This window comes from Pyrgilauda ruficollis, unplaced genomic scaffold (assembly GCF_017590135.1).
Source record: "Pyrgilauda ruficollis isolate IOZ18807 unplaced genomic scaffold, ASM1759013v1 scaffold71, whole genome shotgun sequence".
NCBI classification, from domain to species: Eukaryota; Metazoa; Chordata; class Aves; order Passeriformes; family Passeridae; genus Pyrgilauda; species Pyrgilauda ruficollis.
The window spans coordinates 191356-207930 of record NW_024528933.1 but is presented as its reverse complement, the minus strand read 5'-3'; the positions used below and the strand labels follow the sequence as shown (position 1 = coordinate 207930).

Sequence of the window (16575 nt, the reverse complement as noted above, 5' to 3'; positions counted from 1 at the left end):
TAACTAAATTATTCAGTAATGCAGAATGTACCATTATGCTTGGTAAAAAGAATATCCAAAGGACACCAAAAAGAAAAAAGGCTACAAATTCACACAGATATGAAAAGCAATAAATCTTAAGCAACATTCCCGAAAAAGATAATGAATAAAAATTAAATATAATGAAGGAATTTAAGAGCTTTTATCCTGTACAATTAGTATTTGTCATATGAGCTTGCCACTTTTCATTAATAACAGTTTGATGACAGAAGCCTACTCAACCCACCTAGCTGCCCCTGTGCTGCCAAACCCCACACAACTGAACAGTTTCAGTGACAGCAGGCGAACAAGATTTCTCAGTCTCCAGAAATGTGTAACATTTCAGACTCTTGAACAGGAGATGAAAGGAGGAAAAAAAAAAAAATCAAACCGATTTCTTTCTGGAATTCACACATAAAAAGATGCTTGTGGATGACATACATATGAAGACAATAGAATACTGCTGCTTCTTGGAGCGCTAAACCCTAAGTAAATAGTGAAGGCTACCTAGTCCTAAAGAATTCCTCTGATCACTCTATATTTACTGCAGACTGACTCCAAGATATCAAAATCAAGTCCACATATGACTTATTGTTCCATTATAGAGTTAAAAATGGAAATCAGTAGGATACAAACTGAAGATAGTAGTGCTTCTTTACAGTTAAGATAGACTAATGCTCTTCCATAAGGCCTTTCTACTGCTCAGAACACTGCTAGATTTGTCAGACATTAAGTTTTATATAGCTGGCTGTGACTCATTGAAATTTTGTACAATATGAGGATGCCCCAGTGGTCATATAGTTACACTGGAAACCTGGGGTCATACTTGTAAATGCATTTAATTGTCATAAGATGCAGAAAATAATAGAACAGAGTGTTCTCTACTGAAGTATCACATAATTGTCAGGGAATATAAAGCATCTAAACTTTTTTATTAAGTTTTACATTTCAGTACTAAACGCTTTTATAAATCTGCTTCCTCTAGCTGTAACTTGAAAGCTTCTCCTGTGAAAGCATGTCAGCAAATAGATTACATGTTCTTACTATACCAGAACATGTACTGTCACTTCACTAAGGTGAGATGAAGGTAGGAGGTTCGCTATGACAATAGGACATTTCTGAGCCATTTCGTAAGTGCATATGGAGTAAAATGACCAACACTGGATCAGCAGGTGCACAGTAACACATAGCAAGTGGAGATTTATTGCAAAATAGAGCAATTATTTTGGAACAGCTTCTACATAGAGGGCAATTCCATGTATTTAGAACACATCAGATACTTTATTACAGATACAACAATGTCACTATGCAGACAGCTTTCCTTATTCTTTATAAAATCATCTTTAAAAACACCTTCTGTTTAAGGTCTACAGAGTATTTTACCATACCCTGTTTCTGTTAATCATATGAATTAGTTTCAGCTTCACTACCAACAGAATAGCTTACTGATTCCAACAGTAAGATCTGTAAATCATGAAGCAAACTTGACACAAATTTAAGATTTCTTGTTAGTACTCTGGAAAATAGTTTTAAGGTTTTCCTGATGGCACTTCTAACAGAAAAAGCACCCTCACTTCCAGTAATTTCTTACAGGAATGGAAACCTTTCAAATTTCTTATCAATTTGAAGCTTGTATGACAAGTATGAATTGAGTATGGCCTTGCTCTTTCTGGAAAAAGACACTCCACTGTACAGAATGCTTGATCTAAGTACATCCTAGTAGGGATCCCTACCCTATTTAGAATTATTCACATTCCACTCTATTAGCTATTGAAAGAATGTATTCTGTAGTTTCTCTTCACATTTTCTTGATGCATTTTACAGTTTCACTCTCAGGGGATTAAAGTGTATGTGCAAAGCACTACATATAACGATTTTTAAACAGTCTAGGGAGTTTCAAGGGGACAATTACATCTTTGACATTTAACAAAAAAATGCCCATGATCCATTGGCAAAAAGTTAAATTTGTAAAATGGTGCTTTGGACATAATAAGGGGGTAACCATGTCATTTCCTTCTCAACTACTTTAAGCACAGGTCTACCAGAAAAACAAAGATAAAGTCTTTAAAAAAACTCTAAAAAGCTCTGATTCTGGCAATCTTAAGCAATTCAAGTCTTTCTATATGAGCTATGACATCAAAATACAGGCTTTGGAATGATTAGGCAGCAATTGTAATTTATGAGCTATTTTAGTAACTGCAGATGTTATACCCCACAAAAGAAAAAGATTCATAGGCTAAAGAAGAGATACTAAGCTTAAAATGCAAGCTTGGTTTAATACTTATATTGTAATTTTTTTTTTTTTTACATCAAGCACACCTATGACAGTATGTACATCTAAGCCTGCCCCTTTGTAAATGCTGAGAGTGGATTTAAAGCATAGGTGGTGCAATATCAAACTAAAAGTGAAGTAAAATTAATTACATTTTTAATGGCTAACCCCATGGCTGTAAAAATTTGCTAAACAAGACACCCAGACACATTTCTTGGCAGCTTTTCTTCGCTATGGCCTCACCCTGGTAGGATGCACTCAGGAGATACCACACCTATCTGAAGGGGCAGAGAAAGCCACCTGCGTATCTTGGTAGCAAGCCTTCATCACTGAGGATTTTTCAAAGTCTCTGACGGAGCTGTTATCAAAAGAATTAGTCTGTGGTTGTGACCCTGTGTATAACTTTCCTTTGTGTATCATAAAAAAAGAAGAGGAGGAACACATCAGGTATTTCAGTGACAACAATTCTTTTTTAGATTGTAAAATCAAAATAAAATGTCTAAACTTAAAGGCTCTCAACATTAAAAACTAAGAGCATCCAATTTGCTCTTGAATACAGCTACTTCTTAAAAATTCATCACAATGTGTTTCGGCTCTAGAAACTGTATCAAACACATGCTGCAGGTCAGGTAGTGTTTTGGTATGTTCCTTTCCTGTATGTAATTTCAGGAAAGCGTAATTTCCCACATGGAGGAAGTAGGGATCGTGTTTATCTGTACAAATAGGTGTGTCTGTGTTTTCTGTGTTTTTCATACTGTGGGTTAAAGTCCAGTGGAAACATCTTTTTTTCTCACTTACATTTTCCTAAACTTCCAGTTACCAAATGCTGTCCTGAGAGGTTCCCTGCAAGTCAGCTTTGAAATACAATTAGGAGTAGTAAGTAACTTAAAAACAGGTCAAGTCAATCACATCTACATAACAGCTGAATACAGAAGCATTTACTTACAATTACTAAGATATTATTATTTTACAACCAACTGGAAATGCTATCAAAACACAGGATCTCAGAGTATTTGAAAAGTTGTTTAAGCAGTCCACATAACCATACAACTATCCAGGTTATCAGGTTTACCAATAATTTGTTGGTAACAGAAGTAGCTGAGTCCAGTAATTCATACCAGACTTTGCTTTTGTCACCAAAGTATCCCCATTTCTAATAATGGTTTTGCATCCTCCTCTCTGTGCTATCATTCAACTCAAAAACCATAAAAACCTTGTCAGAACTTGAGTAATTCTGTGCATCTCTGCAAGCAAAGCACCAAGGAAGAGCAGCAGCACCTTATCAGACTATTCAGGTCACTTTATCTTCCTTGTGAAACTGCCCACAGGAAACACGTATCATGGTGTAAGTTACACAACTCATCGTTAGTGTGAACATTCAAATACCAGTCACACTAAACCTGTAGAGCATGCTACACTACAAATACACTACTTAGTCCATCAGCTAACCTATGACACAGGTTTGATACAAAGATATTTCCAAGGGTAAGTATCAGTTTTCTCAATCAGTGCTCAAAAACATACAAGAAAGCAATACACTTCAGTTTTAGACATAGGGTAGAACCCAGACTGGCCTTGGCAGTAAGGTAAAGTTTTTACCTTCTTAGAACTTTGACTACTTATTTGGGCTGTTATTCAAATGCTATCAAAATACAATGGTAAGCTTCTGACATTAAAGAGCAGAAAGATTTGAATAATCTTTCATTAGCATCACAAGAAAGCAATTTGTAAATGAACCAGTTCAGTATACAGACTGTAGCTGCAGAGTGCATACAGGTCATCAGCATCTAACACACTTCCCAGCTCAATTAGAAACTGTAGTAACTGTTGTCAACATGCAGGGTCTAGACCCTGCAATAAAAGCTTATTAGCAACGGAAGTGCATAAGATTGACTAACAACTTACTGCAAAAAAGGTCAAACTCAACAGCTGTACTTAGAAGCAGCCTCCACCTAAGAACACCAAAAATGCAGGCTGAAACATGTCTGGCTTGAAACGTTCTGCATTTCTAAAGCTTCATAGCCAAAATTAACTGATATAATGGAGCAGCTTCTGTTTGGCTTCTCAGCCACCACAGAAAATGCACCTCCTTCCGTGTTTACTGGAAGAGCTCAATAAGCTGCCTACACTGCCAGCTCAAAAGCAGCTGCACAGCCTCATGGCCCAGCAACTAGTTTGAGCCACCACTGCTTACCAGAGCTAGGCTTACAGACAAGCAATGAGCCACTCTAACCAACAAAGCATTCTAACCAACCATCTCACTTGGAGCCAGCACCAACGCCAAGTCAAAGGGCTGACAAAATATTGCTGAAGCCACATTGTACAAACAACTAACTGGAAGCAAATTGTGCTACTGGCAACTGCTTCCAGCCAAGGAAAACAGGCACAAATATGCCTGGCACAGCTAGTCACAGGACAGAGCACAGAGAGCACATGCAGGATGAGCAACCTTCCCACCGAACCCTCCAGCCACTGTTGCAGCACTACCAACACCAGGTAAGCACCTCTGTTGCTGGATTTCCAAAACAGAGTTGAAATGCCAGAAAAGAGGTTACTTGGAGTGGTTTCCCTTGTGGTTTCACTCTATTCAGTGAGTAGGGTGGAGGCTTCAGACGCTGTCTTCAAGTAGGTCAGTGCAGGATGCATTTTGTTTCTCCATCCTAGGAACAAATTTGCACAGTACTACTTTAACTCCATCTGGATGGTGGTTCTCAATGAGCACCTTTATAGCAGCTTCCAGTAATACCTTGTTTTCCAAAAACAACATGTTATACAAACTCCTGGGGAGCTTGAAGAGAAAGGGATGAAAGGGCCTCCACCACTACGACGTGCAAATGAAGGCAAACACCTTTGCAATTCAAATCCACCCACTGTACAGACACCTGTACTTCACTCAAAGTCACTTCCAGAAATAAACATGTAAATTAACTGGGTCAAAATCTGACCAATTTAACACAGTTACAGAGTAACTCTGGACCAGGAATTACCTGCAATCCAGGGAGTTATTTCTGATTTACATCAGTAGCTCCCAAAATATGCAGAGCAGTTATGTTCAGATCTGACCTAACCACTTTTTTCCCTGACATTTTTCTCCCTTCTTAATAAATCCTGAATGCTTCAGTATGACTACGGAAGCAGAGATACAAGTTGAGGGTTATTTCAGGGTCTGGGAAGTGTGCAGAGCCTATCCTCTTCAACCAGTAAAATTCATAAACAAGTGTTAACTACTTTCCCCTAACTATAAAAGGGCAGCTATAACACTCTTCTGCTCACTGGTGCACAGGCTGCATTGCATTGCATTTCTAGTAGCTTAAGTCTATTTTACCACTGTCACCTTAACAATGCCCCTGTGCAGGTGTGCCTATGACTGAAAAACAGAGTCCTCTCACCTCACTGCCAGACACAGGTAAGGCTGAGAAAATATGGGAGGAAGGTGGAGCAGGACACCATGCAATGAGTCAGGCTTCTGTGAAATTGCCAAACTGAAGGGGGAAGTTCAGCTGACAGCTGTTTGAAGTTGCAGATGAATTAATTGTACCCAAAGCAAGTGGAAAAATACTGCTCCTTGTTGGGTAAGTACCTGTTTGAGCACCACTCTTGCTGCACCGTTATGTGCAGCATAAATTTCCGCAAATGTGCAGCTGCAAATTTCCGCAAAAAGTTTACTCAAGCTCAGCTTGCTCCAGGGTACTTCCAGGTAGAGGTCAACCCATTTCACCTGCTGGTGTAACTAATTTCCACTAATTGCTTTCAACCCAGATCAATCCAAACAGGACCAAAAAAAAAGTCATTACAGTAATTACTTTTCACAAAGCTGCCATCACAAGTAGGTACCCCCCTTGGTAAAAGTGAAGAGCACCTGAGGTGCACCTTGGGAGTGCAGTTCCAGCTGTAAAGAATGTGCAGCCTTTGCTTTTTGCTTCAAACATGGGTAATGAAGTTACCTATTGACATGACTCAGGACCAATCCACATAATGTGATAATGAAACAACATTCCAATACTCTGAACCAGCAAGAAAGACTCCTGTATTGATTTTGTGCAATCCTAATGCATAACAATTCATGCACAGTAATATACTTCTGGTTGAACATAAGTTAGATAAATAAAAGTGGATGTTACACTGAGACATAGCAAAGATTTGAAATTTGACATTTCTGTGCATCAGCATAAGAAACCAAGAGCCGTGTAAAGAGACTGCTATAGATAGCCAACTTTTAGTTCCACAGACAATGTTGCCAACAAGTGTTCTTTATGGAGAGGTGCTTTGTTACAGTCAAAATGTCTCACTATGCTGTTTACTACTTACTACCTAGCGATGTAAAAAGAAAAAAACAAACCCAAACCCAAAACTACAGTGCTTTGGCCATTACTTTAATTTGTCTAATTTTCCTCCAAGTATTTTTTTTTAATAAGAAACTGTCTGAAAAGCTTTTCTACTAAAGCTTTTCTACCCAATTTTGCATTAGTGCAATCAGTCTCTTCCTTCTGCCTTTTGGGTTTTTTCCAAGCCAGAAGGGATGTCTCCCTGCTCTTCCTTAATACCAATACAAAACAAGTAAATATCATTTCTGTGTGTACATGCATGCAAGTCTCACAGGAAAGAAGGCACATGAAATACTATGGACTACAAACCATTTTATTTTACTTGTTCCTTTAAAACTATGTCTAAAAAGAAAGAGAATAAACTTTCTCTCTCAAACCATGCTATGTAATAAAACAGTTTTAGCATGTAGGTTCCATTTAGTTTTCATGAAGAAAGCTTATATAGCAAACATACCACAGAAGCCTCTATCACTGTCATAGGCAGACATTTTTCTCACCAATAAAAGCTTTGTCACATGATATGCAAATTTCTCACCTGTAAGCTGGATTTTTTAAACAAAATTTTGTGATTATAATATATGAAAACACATTCATATAGTTAACTTCTCTGTATCTACCTAATCTACAAGATAAATTTTACTAACCTGTGCACAAACCCTATCATTAACACCAAAACAAGGATACAAATACCCTCAACTAATAGGAACTAATGCAAAAGCTTCATGTCACATAAGAATTTTTCTTCCTTAAGGATATCTCACTTCAACAAAAATAAAGGAAATTTACATAAGGAAATATCAAAATTTAACGTGTATGCAATTATTTTGTACATTGTTAATTCAACTTGGTTTAGTGACCAGTAAATACTAAGGATTATAAATTATTTGAAATATCTTATGAAATAGCATTCAAACTGCACTTGAACAAAACTTAAAAAAACTGATAGAAATCAATCCCAAATCCAGGAAATCATAGATAGCATTAAAATTACAATCTAAATTACATAGATAGCATGTCCTTCCTGAAATGACTGTATTTAGCACTTCTGAAAACCCAGAAAACACTCAAAGAGTAAGTCATCCTGGTTTTGAAATAAATTTCTCCTAAACCTTTTTTCGTCACTTGCTAGAACATCTAACTTGTAAAGGGTACATGGCACTGTACTTCATCTTCTGAACACTAAAAAATCAGTATGACCTTGATTTCCCTATCAGCATAACTGTATTGCTACAATTTCTATACCATCAACTTGGGAGTGATACAAACTGAGGTGGCAAAGCTGTGTTGTCACAGACTAGAGTCCTGGATAGAATTTTATAGTGTAAATATAAGGCAATGTTGTAGCATAAATTTTTATATTATACTTTAAATGGCAGGACTTGAATTTTCATAAATTTTTAAAACCCCTCAACATAATATCAAGTATTATTTTCAGAAACTAATAAGCAACTAATCAAATGTGAATGTCAGATCCACAAATCACTTCAAATTCAAATTGACAACTCCTTTAACTGAAAGTATTAAAATTACTTTCCCTCTATAAATGCTAAGTCTCAAATCTTCAGATGAAGTACGACCTTTCCAACTCACTCTCTACCTTCCTTTCCAATGACAACATGAAGACCAGAAAATTTTCAAGTTTCATACGTTATACTTACTCTAACGTGATTTTGTTAGAACTGAAACACAAAACTGGTTCAAAATAGCTAGTTAAAGGTTTAATTTTGAAATTTTATTGGAGAAAAATCCAATATGCTTATTCTTACCTTGGTAGAAAGACACTTTCCACTACATAGAAGTCTTGCATAAGAACATCTCTGTCTGGCTTTGATGTAAGATTTCCTACTGTGTATCCTATTCCCAATTGGATAGCACCTTTAATAGCCGAGGATGCAGTCTGTGTAAAAAGTAAGAATTCAAGCATGAGTTCGCTAAAAGCAGATTTCTGTTCTTTATCGATCATATTATAGCTAAACACTTTGATTCTTTTCATAATTACAACACCCTGTCATCTTCACATCCTAGACCTCAGTGATTTTGAATTAAAATATTTAAAAGAATCACTATATACAAAGTGAAACTTTTCAAATTACCCAAATAATTTAGACATGGAGTTCTAACTCAGCACAGAATTACAGAATAGCAGGTTGGAAGGGACCTCAAAAGGTTCAACCATTATCCCATTATGTTCAACCTTTCTTGACAAAACCATGATCTAGACAAGACAGCCAAGCACCCAGTCAAGCCAAATCTAAAAAATGGGAATCCGCCAGTTCTGGGGAGTTCATTCCACTGGCTGATTGTTTCCACTGTGAAATATTTCCACTTGTGTTCAAGTTGAAAATTCCCAGGAGTAACTTTAACCCATTATCCCTCATATTTTCCCATATGTGACCCCTTGTAAAAATAGGGCCTCTATCTTTGTAACCACCCTTCAGATACTGTAACATGGTGATAAATTTCCCCTCAACCATCATTTCTCAAGGCTGAGCAAATCCAACTCTCTCAGCCTCTCCGAACATATCAGGCTTCTCAGCCCTTTGATAATCTCTGTGGCCCTTCTCTCCACCCTCTCCAGCCTGTCCGTATCTTTTTTGTATAGCGGAGACCAAAACAGACAACAGTATTCCAGGTGTGGCCTGACAAACGCTGACAGGAATGGGATAATCTCTGCTGCTGATGGCCCTCTTGATGCAGCCCAAGATCTCACTGAGCTCCTTTGCTCCAGCAGCACACTCCTCACTCATATTGAGTTTTTTGCTCCCTGGGACTCCCTGGTTCCCTTCCCCAGATCTGTTCCTCAGCCTTGTGCTCCCAGCCTGTGCTGCCCTCCTGGATTACACCTGTCCTTGCTAAACTTCAAAAGGCTCTTCTTTGCCCACTCTTCCAGCCTACACAGGTTTTCCTCCAGCATGGCTCTCCCTTCCAAAGTGCTCACTTGATCCCTGAGTGATTTTGAGTGCTCTGGATGACCACATATGAAGACACAAAACAGCGCTGGGCCCAATACCAATTCCTGGGGGACTCCACCTGTGCCAGTTGGAAAAGGAGCCATTTACCCCCACTCTGGGTGCTGCCTGTGGGTCAGTTCCCCACCCACTGCACCGGCAGCTTGTCCAGACTGTTACACAACAGCTGGACAGGAAGATGACCAGCAGAGTTGTTACACAACTTCACCAGGAAGCTGTGGGAGACCACAGAGAAAGCCTTGGAGAAACACAGGCAGACAACATCCGCAGCTTGCCCCCCTCAACCAAGCAGGTTACTTTGCCCTAGAAGGCAATCAGGTTTGTCAAGCACAATTTGGCCTTGGTGAACCTGTGCTGGCATTTCCTAATCATATGCTTCATCTGACTTGTGATGGCTCCTAGGAGGATTCTTTCCATAATCCTTTCCTTTGCTTTAGTATTAACCTTCAGAGTGCACAGCCAGACGCCAAACTCCACAATATTGTGATCACTGTAGCCAAAGCCATCACTAAGTGAGATATTACAAAGCTGGTTTCCTTGGTTAGTGAGCAGCCAGTCCAGCCATGCCTCATTCCTGGTTAGCACATCTAACATCTGCATGAGGAAGCAGTCCTGTATGCATTCCAGGAACTTGATGGATGTTGTGACCTGCTGTATTGCTCTACCAAGAATGTCTGGATAGTTGAAGTCACTGAAAAGACCCATGATCTGTTATCCAAAAGTTGCTAAGTGACCCTGATTAAGTGCTTCTTTGCCCTTTTTGTCTTGGTTTGGAGATCAGTAGCAGATGCCTAATCTAAGATCGCCCTTGGGGATGTCCCTTCTGATCTTGATCCAGCAGCGTTTGATAGGGCTTCCATAGTCACTGTAGTTGACCTCTCTATGTTTATGATTCACTTTTAACCCAGAGCACAACTCCTTCTCCTCTACTTTCCTACCTGTCTTGACAAAACCCATAACCATCCTTTGTGATCCTCTTAAAACAGTTGCAATCTAACAGGATATTCAAATTGCTTCAGGATTGTGAAGCACGCATTATATTCTGGAAAAAACCAGTCACAAATTCCAGGTGATTGTACATGCATGACAAGGCATCACAATGCAAGTTTATGGCTTAAATGCTGATTCTACATGCAAATAAATGTATTTATTAGCTTCTGCCTAACAGTCCATGCAAGAGATCCACTGACTGTAGGGGGTCCAGAGAAAAATGAAATGGGGAAAGCAAAATCTCTCTGTAAAAATCTACCCTTATAAAGTGCAATGACTGAATTCAAAGGCCAGAGCTTCCAGGACAGAGAAGGCTTCAAAACAGCAGCATGAAATTGTGATACTATATATGTGTAAATTGAAACCATATCTGAAACTTTCCTGCGCTGAATAGACAGTCACGCTACATTAATTTAAAAAAACAAAACAAAACAGCAAGTCAAAATCAGAAAGTAGTCAAGAAAGGAATTTGTAATGAAACATGGAAGGAGTGAATAAAGAAAACCACTGGGCAGGGAAAGAATGCCATGAGGAAGGGAGTATCTTCCCTTGCATGATCACCAGTTTAAAGACAACATGCTTGGTCCCTGTTTTTAGTTTTTACCTCCTACCTACTAAACAAGAAAGACACTAACAGAGAACACCAGAAGTTTCATGATCAGAACCACTTCAGCACTTGAACAGAACCATTTCAGGAGTGGAAATTACATAACAAGTGGTTCAAGTACACAAAGCTAATCTTGTTCTAGTTCTTGGAACAGAATGGCTGCTTATTTTTGGAAAAGACAGAGATGTGTAGCTCTTAAATAATTAAGACTGCACACCAAGCAGAACTTATACTTGCATAACAGCTTAGTACCAGCGATTTGGTGGGAACAAACAACAGTCCATTCTGAAAGTACTACTTTGACTAGTAAAAAGATTTGGCTTTGTGTCATAAGAAGAGTCACATTTTTCTTTCCTTGAAAGGCTTCTATTCATGAATGATTAATGCCTAACAAAAGCTGTAATTATGTAACTTTGATCAAACCAATACACATACAAATAGTTTCTGCTTCATTGCTAGAAGCCCATCTTGTTCACTGCCACAGCAAGCAACTATGTCTGAAAGAACAGCAGATAGTACAGTACAACAGAGGACATGCCATTCCAAATAAACCCTGACAAAACCCACCAAACTTCAAAAACACTCAAGACAAGTAACCTGGCAATGTGACTTCAAAAATAAATGTCTGGATCATTATCAGTTTCTCGAGGTCTGGATTGAAGGCACTTGAGACAGTAGTTCATGTTCAGACTCAGGTGTTTATTATTTCTTATCAGTGAAACAGCCTCACAACCATGAGTTCGGCAGCCTTTCATTAGAAGGCACTAAATGGCTATGTCTTGTTAAAGGTCTTTTAAGACTAAACTATCCAATTAAGAAAGGACACCTAGATTATTTTCCCTTTTAACCTAATAACTGATCCCTTGAAGCCTGCAATGTCGACTTTTCTGTCCAGTTACAAAACATCACCCAAATTCATGAAGAAGGAAGAAGGTAAAAAGGAACAACCTAACTCCGACCTAAACCTCCATCTTGCTTGATATTTATTTCTATGTTCTAAAGCCACAAACTCTAAGTTTTCCACCCTGTGACATTACACCCTTCTAACCAACTACACACCTGTAATCCCAGTGTTATCAATCAATTTTTGAAGTCTTCTCCACAGCCTCAGGTCAGTTGCAGTGTTCTCTTGTGGGTCTGTGCCTTTAAGCACAGAAAGTTTAAAATTCTCAGCATCCAGGCTTCCAACGGATCACCTTTCAAGCTCATAAAAATATTTGTAGTATTTTTTTTCAAAGTCAAAAGACCCAGAGACTTTTAGTCTCCGCAAGGCAGAATGTAAGACCTTCTAATACAATGACACTGACCTTTCCTAAAAGGTTACCTTCTTGTTAATTTCCACTCACAGTCAAGAACGTCATTAGTAACCACTCATCATTTCTGCAGCAACCACAGAAGTTGGTTTAGCAGAAAAGTAATGTTATGAATTCATAACTGCTTTAAATGCTTTAAAAATTATTTTGAAACAAATTGAGAGCTGCTACAGTATGCTGAAGGCAACTGCTGGCCCAAAGTCCACTTTTTGTCAATCACCACTAGGACCAAATGCAGGTAACTCAGTATGCCCTTAGGAACTGACAAGTATTTGTTTTCACAGTCCACAAAATAAAAACAGAACAAGCCTTGGAATTAGTCTTTTAAACAGCACTTTTCTTAATTTTTTATATTACTATTATTAATAATTTTATTATCACCATTAAATCCAAGGAAAATATAAAGAAGTTCCTTCTTAAGCCTTAGGGGAAATGTCCTTGAAACATTCATTTTATTACTACAAAAACGTATTTATAGGAAACTGCAAATGCAACTGGAAAAACGGAAGTCTCTTGTGAATTCTTCCTTACTTGGGCATCTCTTTTAATTCCCATTAAAAGCATTAAGGCAGTAAAAGGCAGCAAAATCTAGTTTCAAAACCTAAGCCCCTTATTTATTAAAATTTGTCTTGAATACTCTCCTGCTGCAAAGCAAACAATAAAATTCAGCCTTCTGCACCATGGGTTTTTCCAGTCTTTTAGAGACTGAAATGAATTTTCCTTCCTATTAGTCTCATGAAGAGGTTCAGAAAACGGCCCTGAGATTATTTATTAACTGTAACTGTAAAGCTGACAGTGCACAGTGACAGTACGATGAGTTCCAGATAATTTAACCTGTTATCAACCTTCTGAAGACCAAGAAATATTAAGGGATGACAATAACCAGCAGCATAAAAATGTTGATGAATTTTAGGTTATGAAATTGAATTTGTAGCAAATGCTGTACACTATGATAGCTGTCTTTGTTACATAAAGGGGAACAAAGCAAAACTTCTCCTATCCTCCTTCTGCTTTTTGGGATATTACTGTCTACTGCACAGGGGCTTTGATACTTTTATCCTGCATAAGAAACTGAAATTATCCTCATTATGATAAAACATACCTTTGCCTCTTTTTGTAAGAGTAACTATATACTTTTTCTGTATTTGTCATATGGCTTTGCTAAAAGAGCCTGTAGATACGAAAAATTATATGCAGACTCATAAAGCATAACAGCAGCATATAATATAGAATACAGGTATATGGAATATTTGCATTCCTGATAAATATTCTAACACTCAATGCACTGTTCACTTAAATTACTTTCTCTGCAGATCGGTCTTCCATTTGCTCTGCATTACTTTAAGATGAAATCCTTTTTTCAGAGTAGCAAAATAAATGAGAAATTAAATCCTCTCAAATCAGGTCTTAAGTTCGCACATGACCCTACAAATAACCTAAGCAGGATTTAGACGTTGTTTTTCCTACAAATCATCACTTTCAGGTAGCTGTCTAAAATTTAAATTTGTTATTTAAATAAAATAAAGGTGTTACTCAGACATACATAATGCATATAAAGGCAGTTCATAACCAGATAACAACAACAAAAACAAACAAACAAACAAACAAAAATCAACTAACTGAAGCTATCTAACAACTGTACAAGTTAGGGACAAGGCTACTGAAAGGATTCAAAAAACCTGTCCTTTAATGTAACTGAAAAAAAATTCAAGGATGATAAAAATACGGATACTGTAATTTCAGAATATAGATTATAAATTAGCCAATAATTGTTTCTGTTAGAGTGTGAAGGTTGTAAATTACTGGCAAACCTGCCAAAACACTAATGTGTCAATAAATGTACAGACCACATTGTACACAAAGATTTTAGATATAGTAAACAGATTTATTCCTTTAAACAAGTGTCCTTATAATTTCTAGGTAATTGTATGGGACTATTAATGGCATAAATCATTTAACAAAATGAGCAGATTGGAGCTGAGCAGGAGGGCACAGGCTTAATCTAATTTAATAGAAGTTCCTCTCTAATGTCATTCAGTTACTTTTCCATTCATCTTTCAAGTCTCAATTGCTCTTGGCTAAATCTATATGCATTTCCTACAACATGTTCATGAAATATAACTCTAACATTCCAGGCTTCTTCAAAAGTAGACATCCTAGGGAAACCCTTTAATACTTCATAAATGTGAACTTTGTCCTTGTTTTTTTGTGTTCTCTCCTTTTATAACATTTTATTGCAGCTGAAGTTTGACCCATGAACTTTCTATAGCAAAGATGGTGATTTTTCCAGAAGACAGCTGGTTTATTGCAGGTGCCATAAAGTGATGCAGAGAAATTAACTCTGCCTTGGAAATTCTACCTCATTATCACTGTGAAAGGCAAAATGATGATTGCTTTCTTTCACCTTCTCTACTACTGTCATTCATACAGGTTTTTAAATCTGCCAAATGAAACGGCACAGACACCTAGCTACCACAACTCTTTGTAAGAGACAGGGAGAAACAGACAACTGAACAGAAGCCTCTACTGGTTAACACTGCTTTGCAACCACACATCTCACAAAGTAGTTGCTCATTTCTCTCTGCTATTGTATACGGAGAAATCTGCTTTCGCCTTCCTCACCATCCCACCCTTCTCCTCTGTTGGACAATGAACTGGACTGGAGTAGAACAGATACCTGCCTTCAGGCAAAAGTCTCTGTGAAATAAATAAATTCTTTAAAAAAGGAAGAAAAATATTCATAGGTCTCACTTGACCAAAATTGTTGAAGCCACATGACTTATGCCAGATCTGAATTTTCTACTACAAGTAGGCATTTGTTCTTCAGTTTTACTAGTTAACATAAGTACTAGGAATCCACCCATGCTATCACTTCCCTGCAAACACAGTTTATCTTTTTCCAGACTTCAGAGAAGATAGAACCTGCCATAAATTGTGTAAACTCTTAAGCCAAACCATCTGAGGAGAATGTCTGTTGAAAAACCATACATCTTCCTCAAGCCATATTTAAAAATAGCTTGCTTAGAATATTAGGAAATTTCAATTAGATTAAGATGTACATGTAGTTATTGCCTGGTCCATTGCTCCTGCACTTGATCTGTCTTGTCTTTGAGTGCCTGCTGTGCTTACAGTCTCATTGAAACAACACTTCTTGACACTATTTCCAGTGAAACTTCTGGATGGAGGTGGCTACCCCATCTCGCATGCTTTCTGCAGCTGGCACATAATAAATCACAAATAGGGACATGAAAATAGAGTTACCAGAAAATCTCATTAAAATAACTAATCTTACTGTTTCTCCACAACTTGTGACCATGGGTCACTATGGCCACAGTACCTCTCCAATCTTCTTCAGTTAACACTTCTTTCTAGCCGATGTTTGCCCACCTTCTGCAGGTCACACTTCACGAAGGTAGACTCCTGAGCATTGTGTGTGTGTCTATGCAATTGTTACAGTTCAACTGCAATCAGAATGATTTCCTTATCCAAGTTGAATCTCATCTCCCTTCATTTTCCAAAATTGGATTCAGGTGACTCCACGGCTTTCAATTAATCTTTCATTAATTTCAAAACATTTATGCTTAAGTTTTAGCAGTAGCCATGAACCAAACTACTCAGGTTGTTCTATCTTTGCGGGAAGAATTTGAGACCTCTGAGCTTGGAAGCAGCCATAGCTACAGGCGAAGTCACAGCCATTTCAGTATCTTTACAGGTGCATAAAATCTGCCACTGAGGTCCCAGTGCAGCAAAACTTTCAGTGATGAAATTGCAGTGTCTACAAGAAAAAGTACCCTACCTGCAGGCATTAGATGCAGAGCATAAGTCAATGCTAAAAGAGATGGAGCAATGCTGCTTGCACATGTTTGCAAGCTCTAACAATAGGTAGCTGGCTTCCTTTATCCAGGCAAATTTCCCTTGCTCCTGGCAAAGTGACTCATGATAAGCAGTTTTGAACAGGTTACATAAAGTGCTTGTAATATGCTAAACAGAAGAGCTGCAAGATATGTAATGACAAGAAACAAACTCTAATTATATACTTGTGTGGCACCCTTCAGACTAAACAGAGATTGTGGTAATCCAG

General features: G+C 37.9%; 1 protein-coding gene across 4 annotated transcripts in view; it reads right to left on the bottom strand.

Moving 5' to 3' along the window:
• The window catches only part of PIP5K1B (phosphatidylinositol-4-phosphate 5-kinase type 1 beta), a 90854-nt gene that overhangs the window by 35302 nt on the left and 38977 nt on the right, over positions 1-16575 (bottom strand). For all 4 annotated transcript variants that reach the window (XM_041485582.1, XM_041485585.1, XM_041485583.1 and 1 more), the window contains one exon: positions 8382-8512. In XM_041485582.1, the coding sequence (XP_041341516.1) occupies positions 8382-8512 (131 nt within the window). The remainder of the gene's footprint in view (positions 1-8381; positions 8513-16575) is intronic.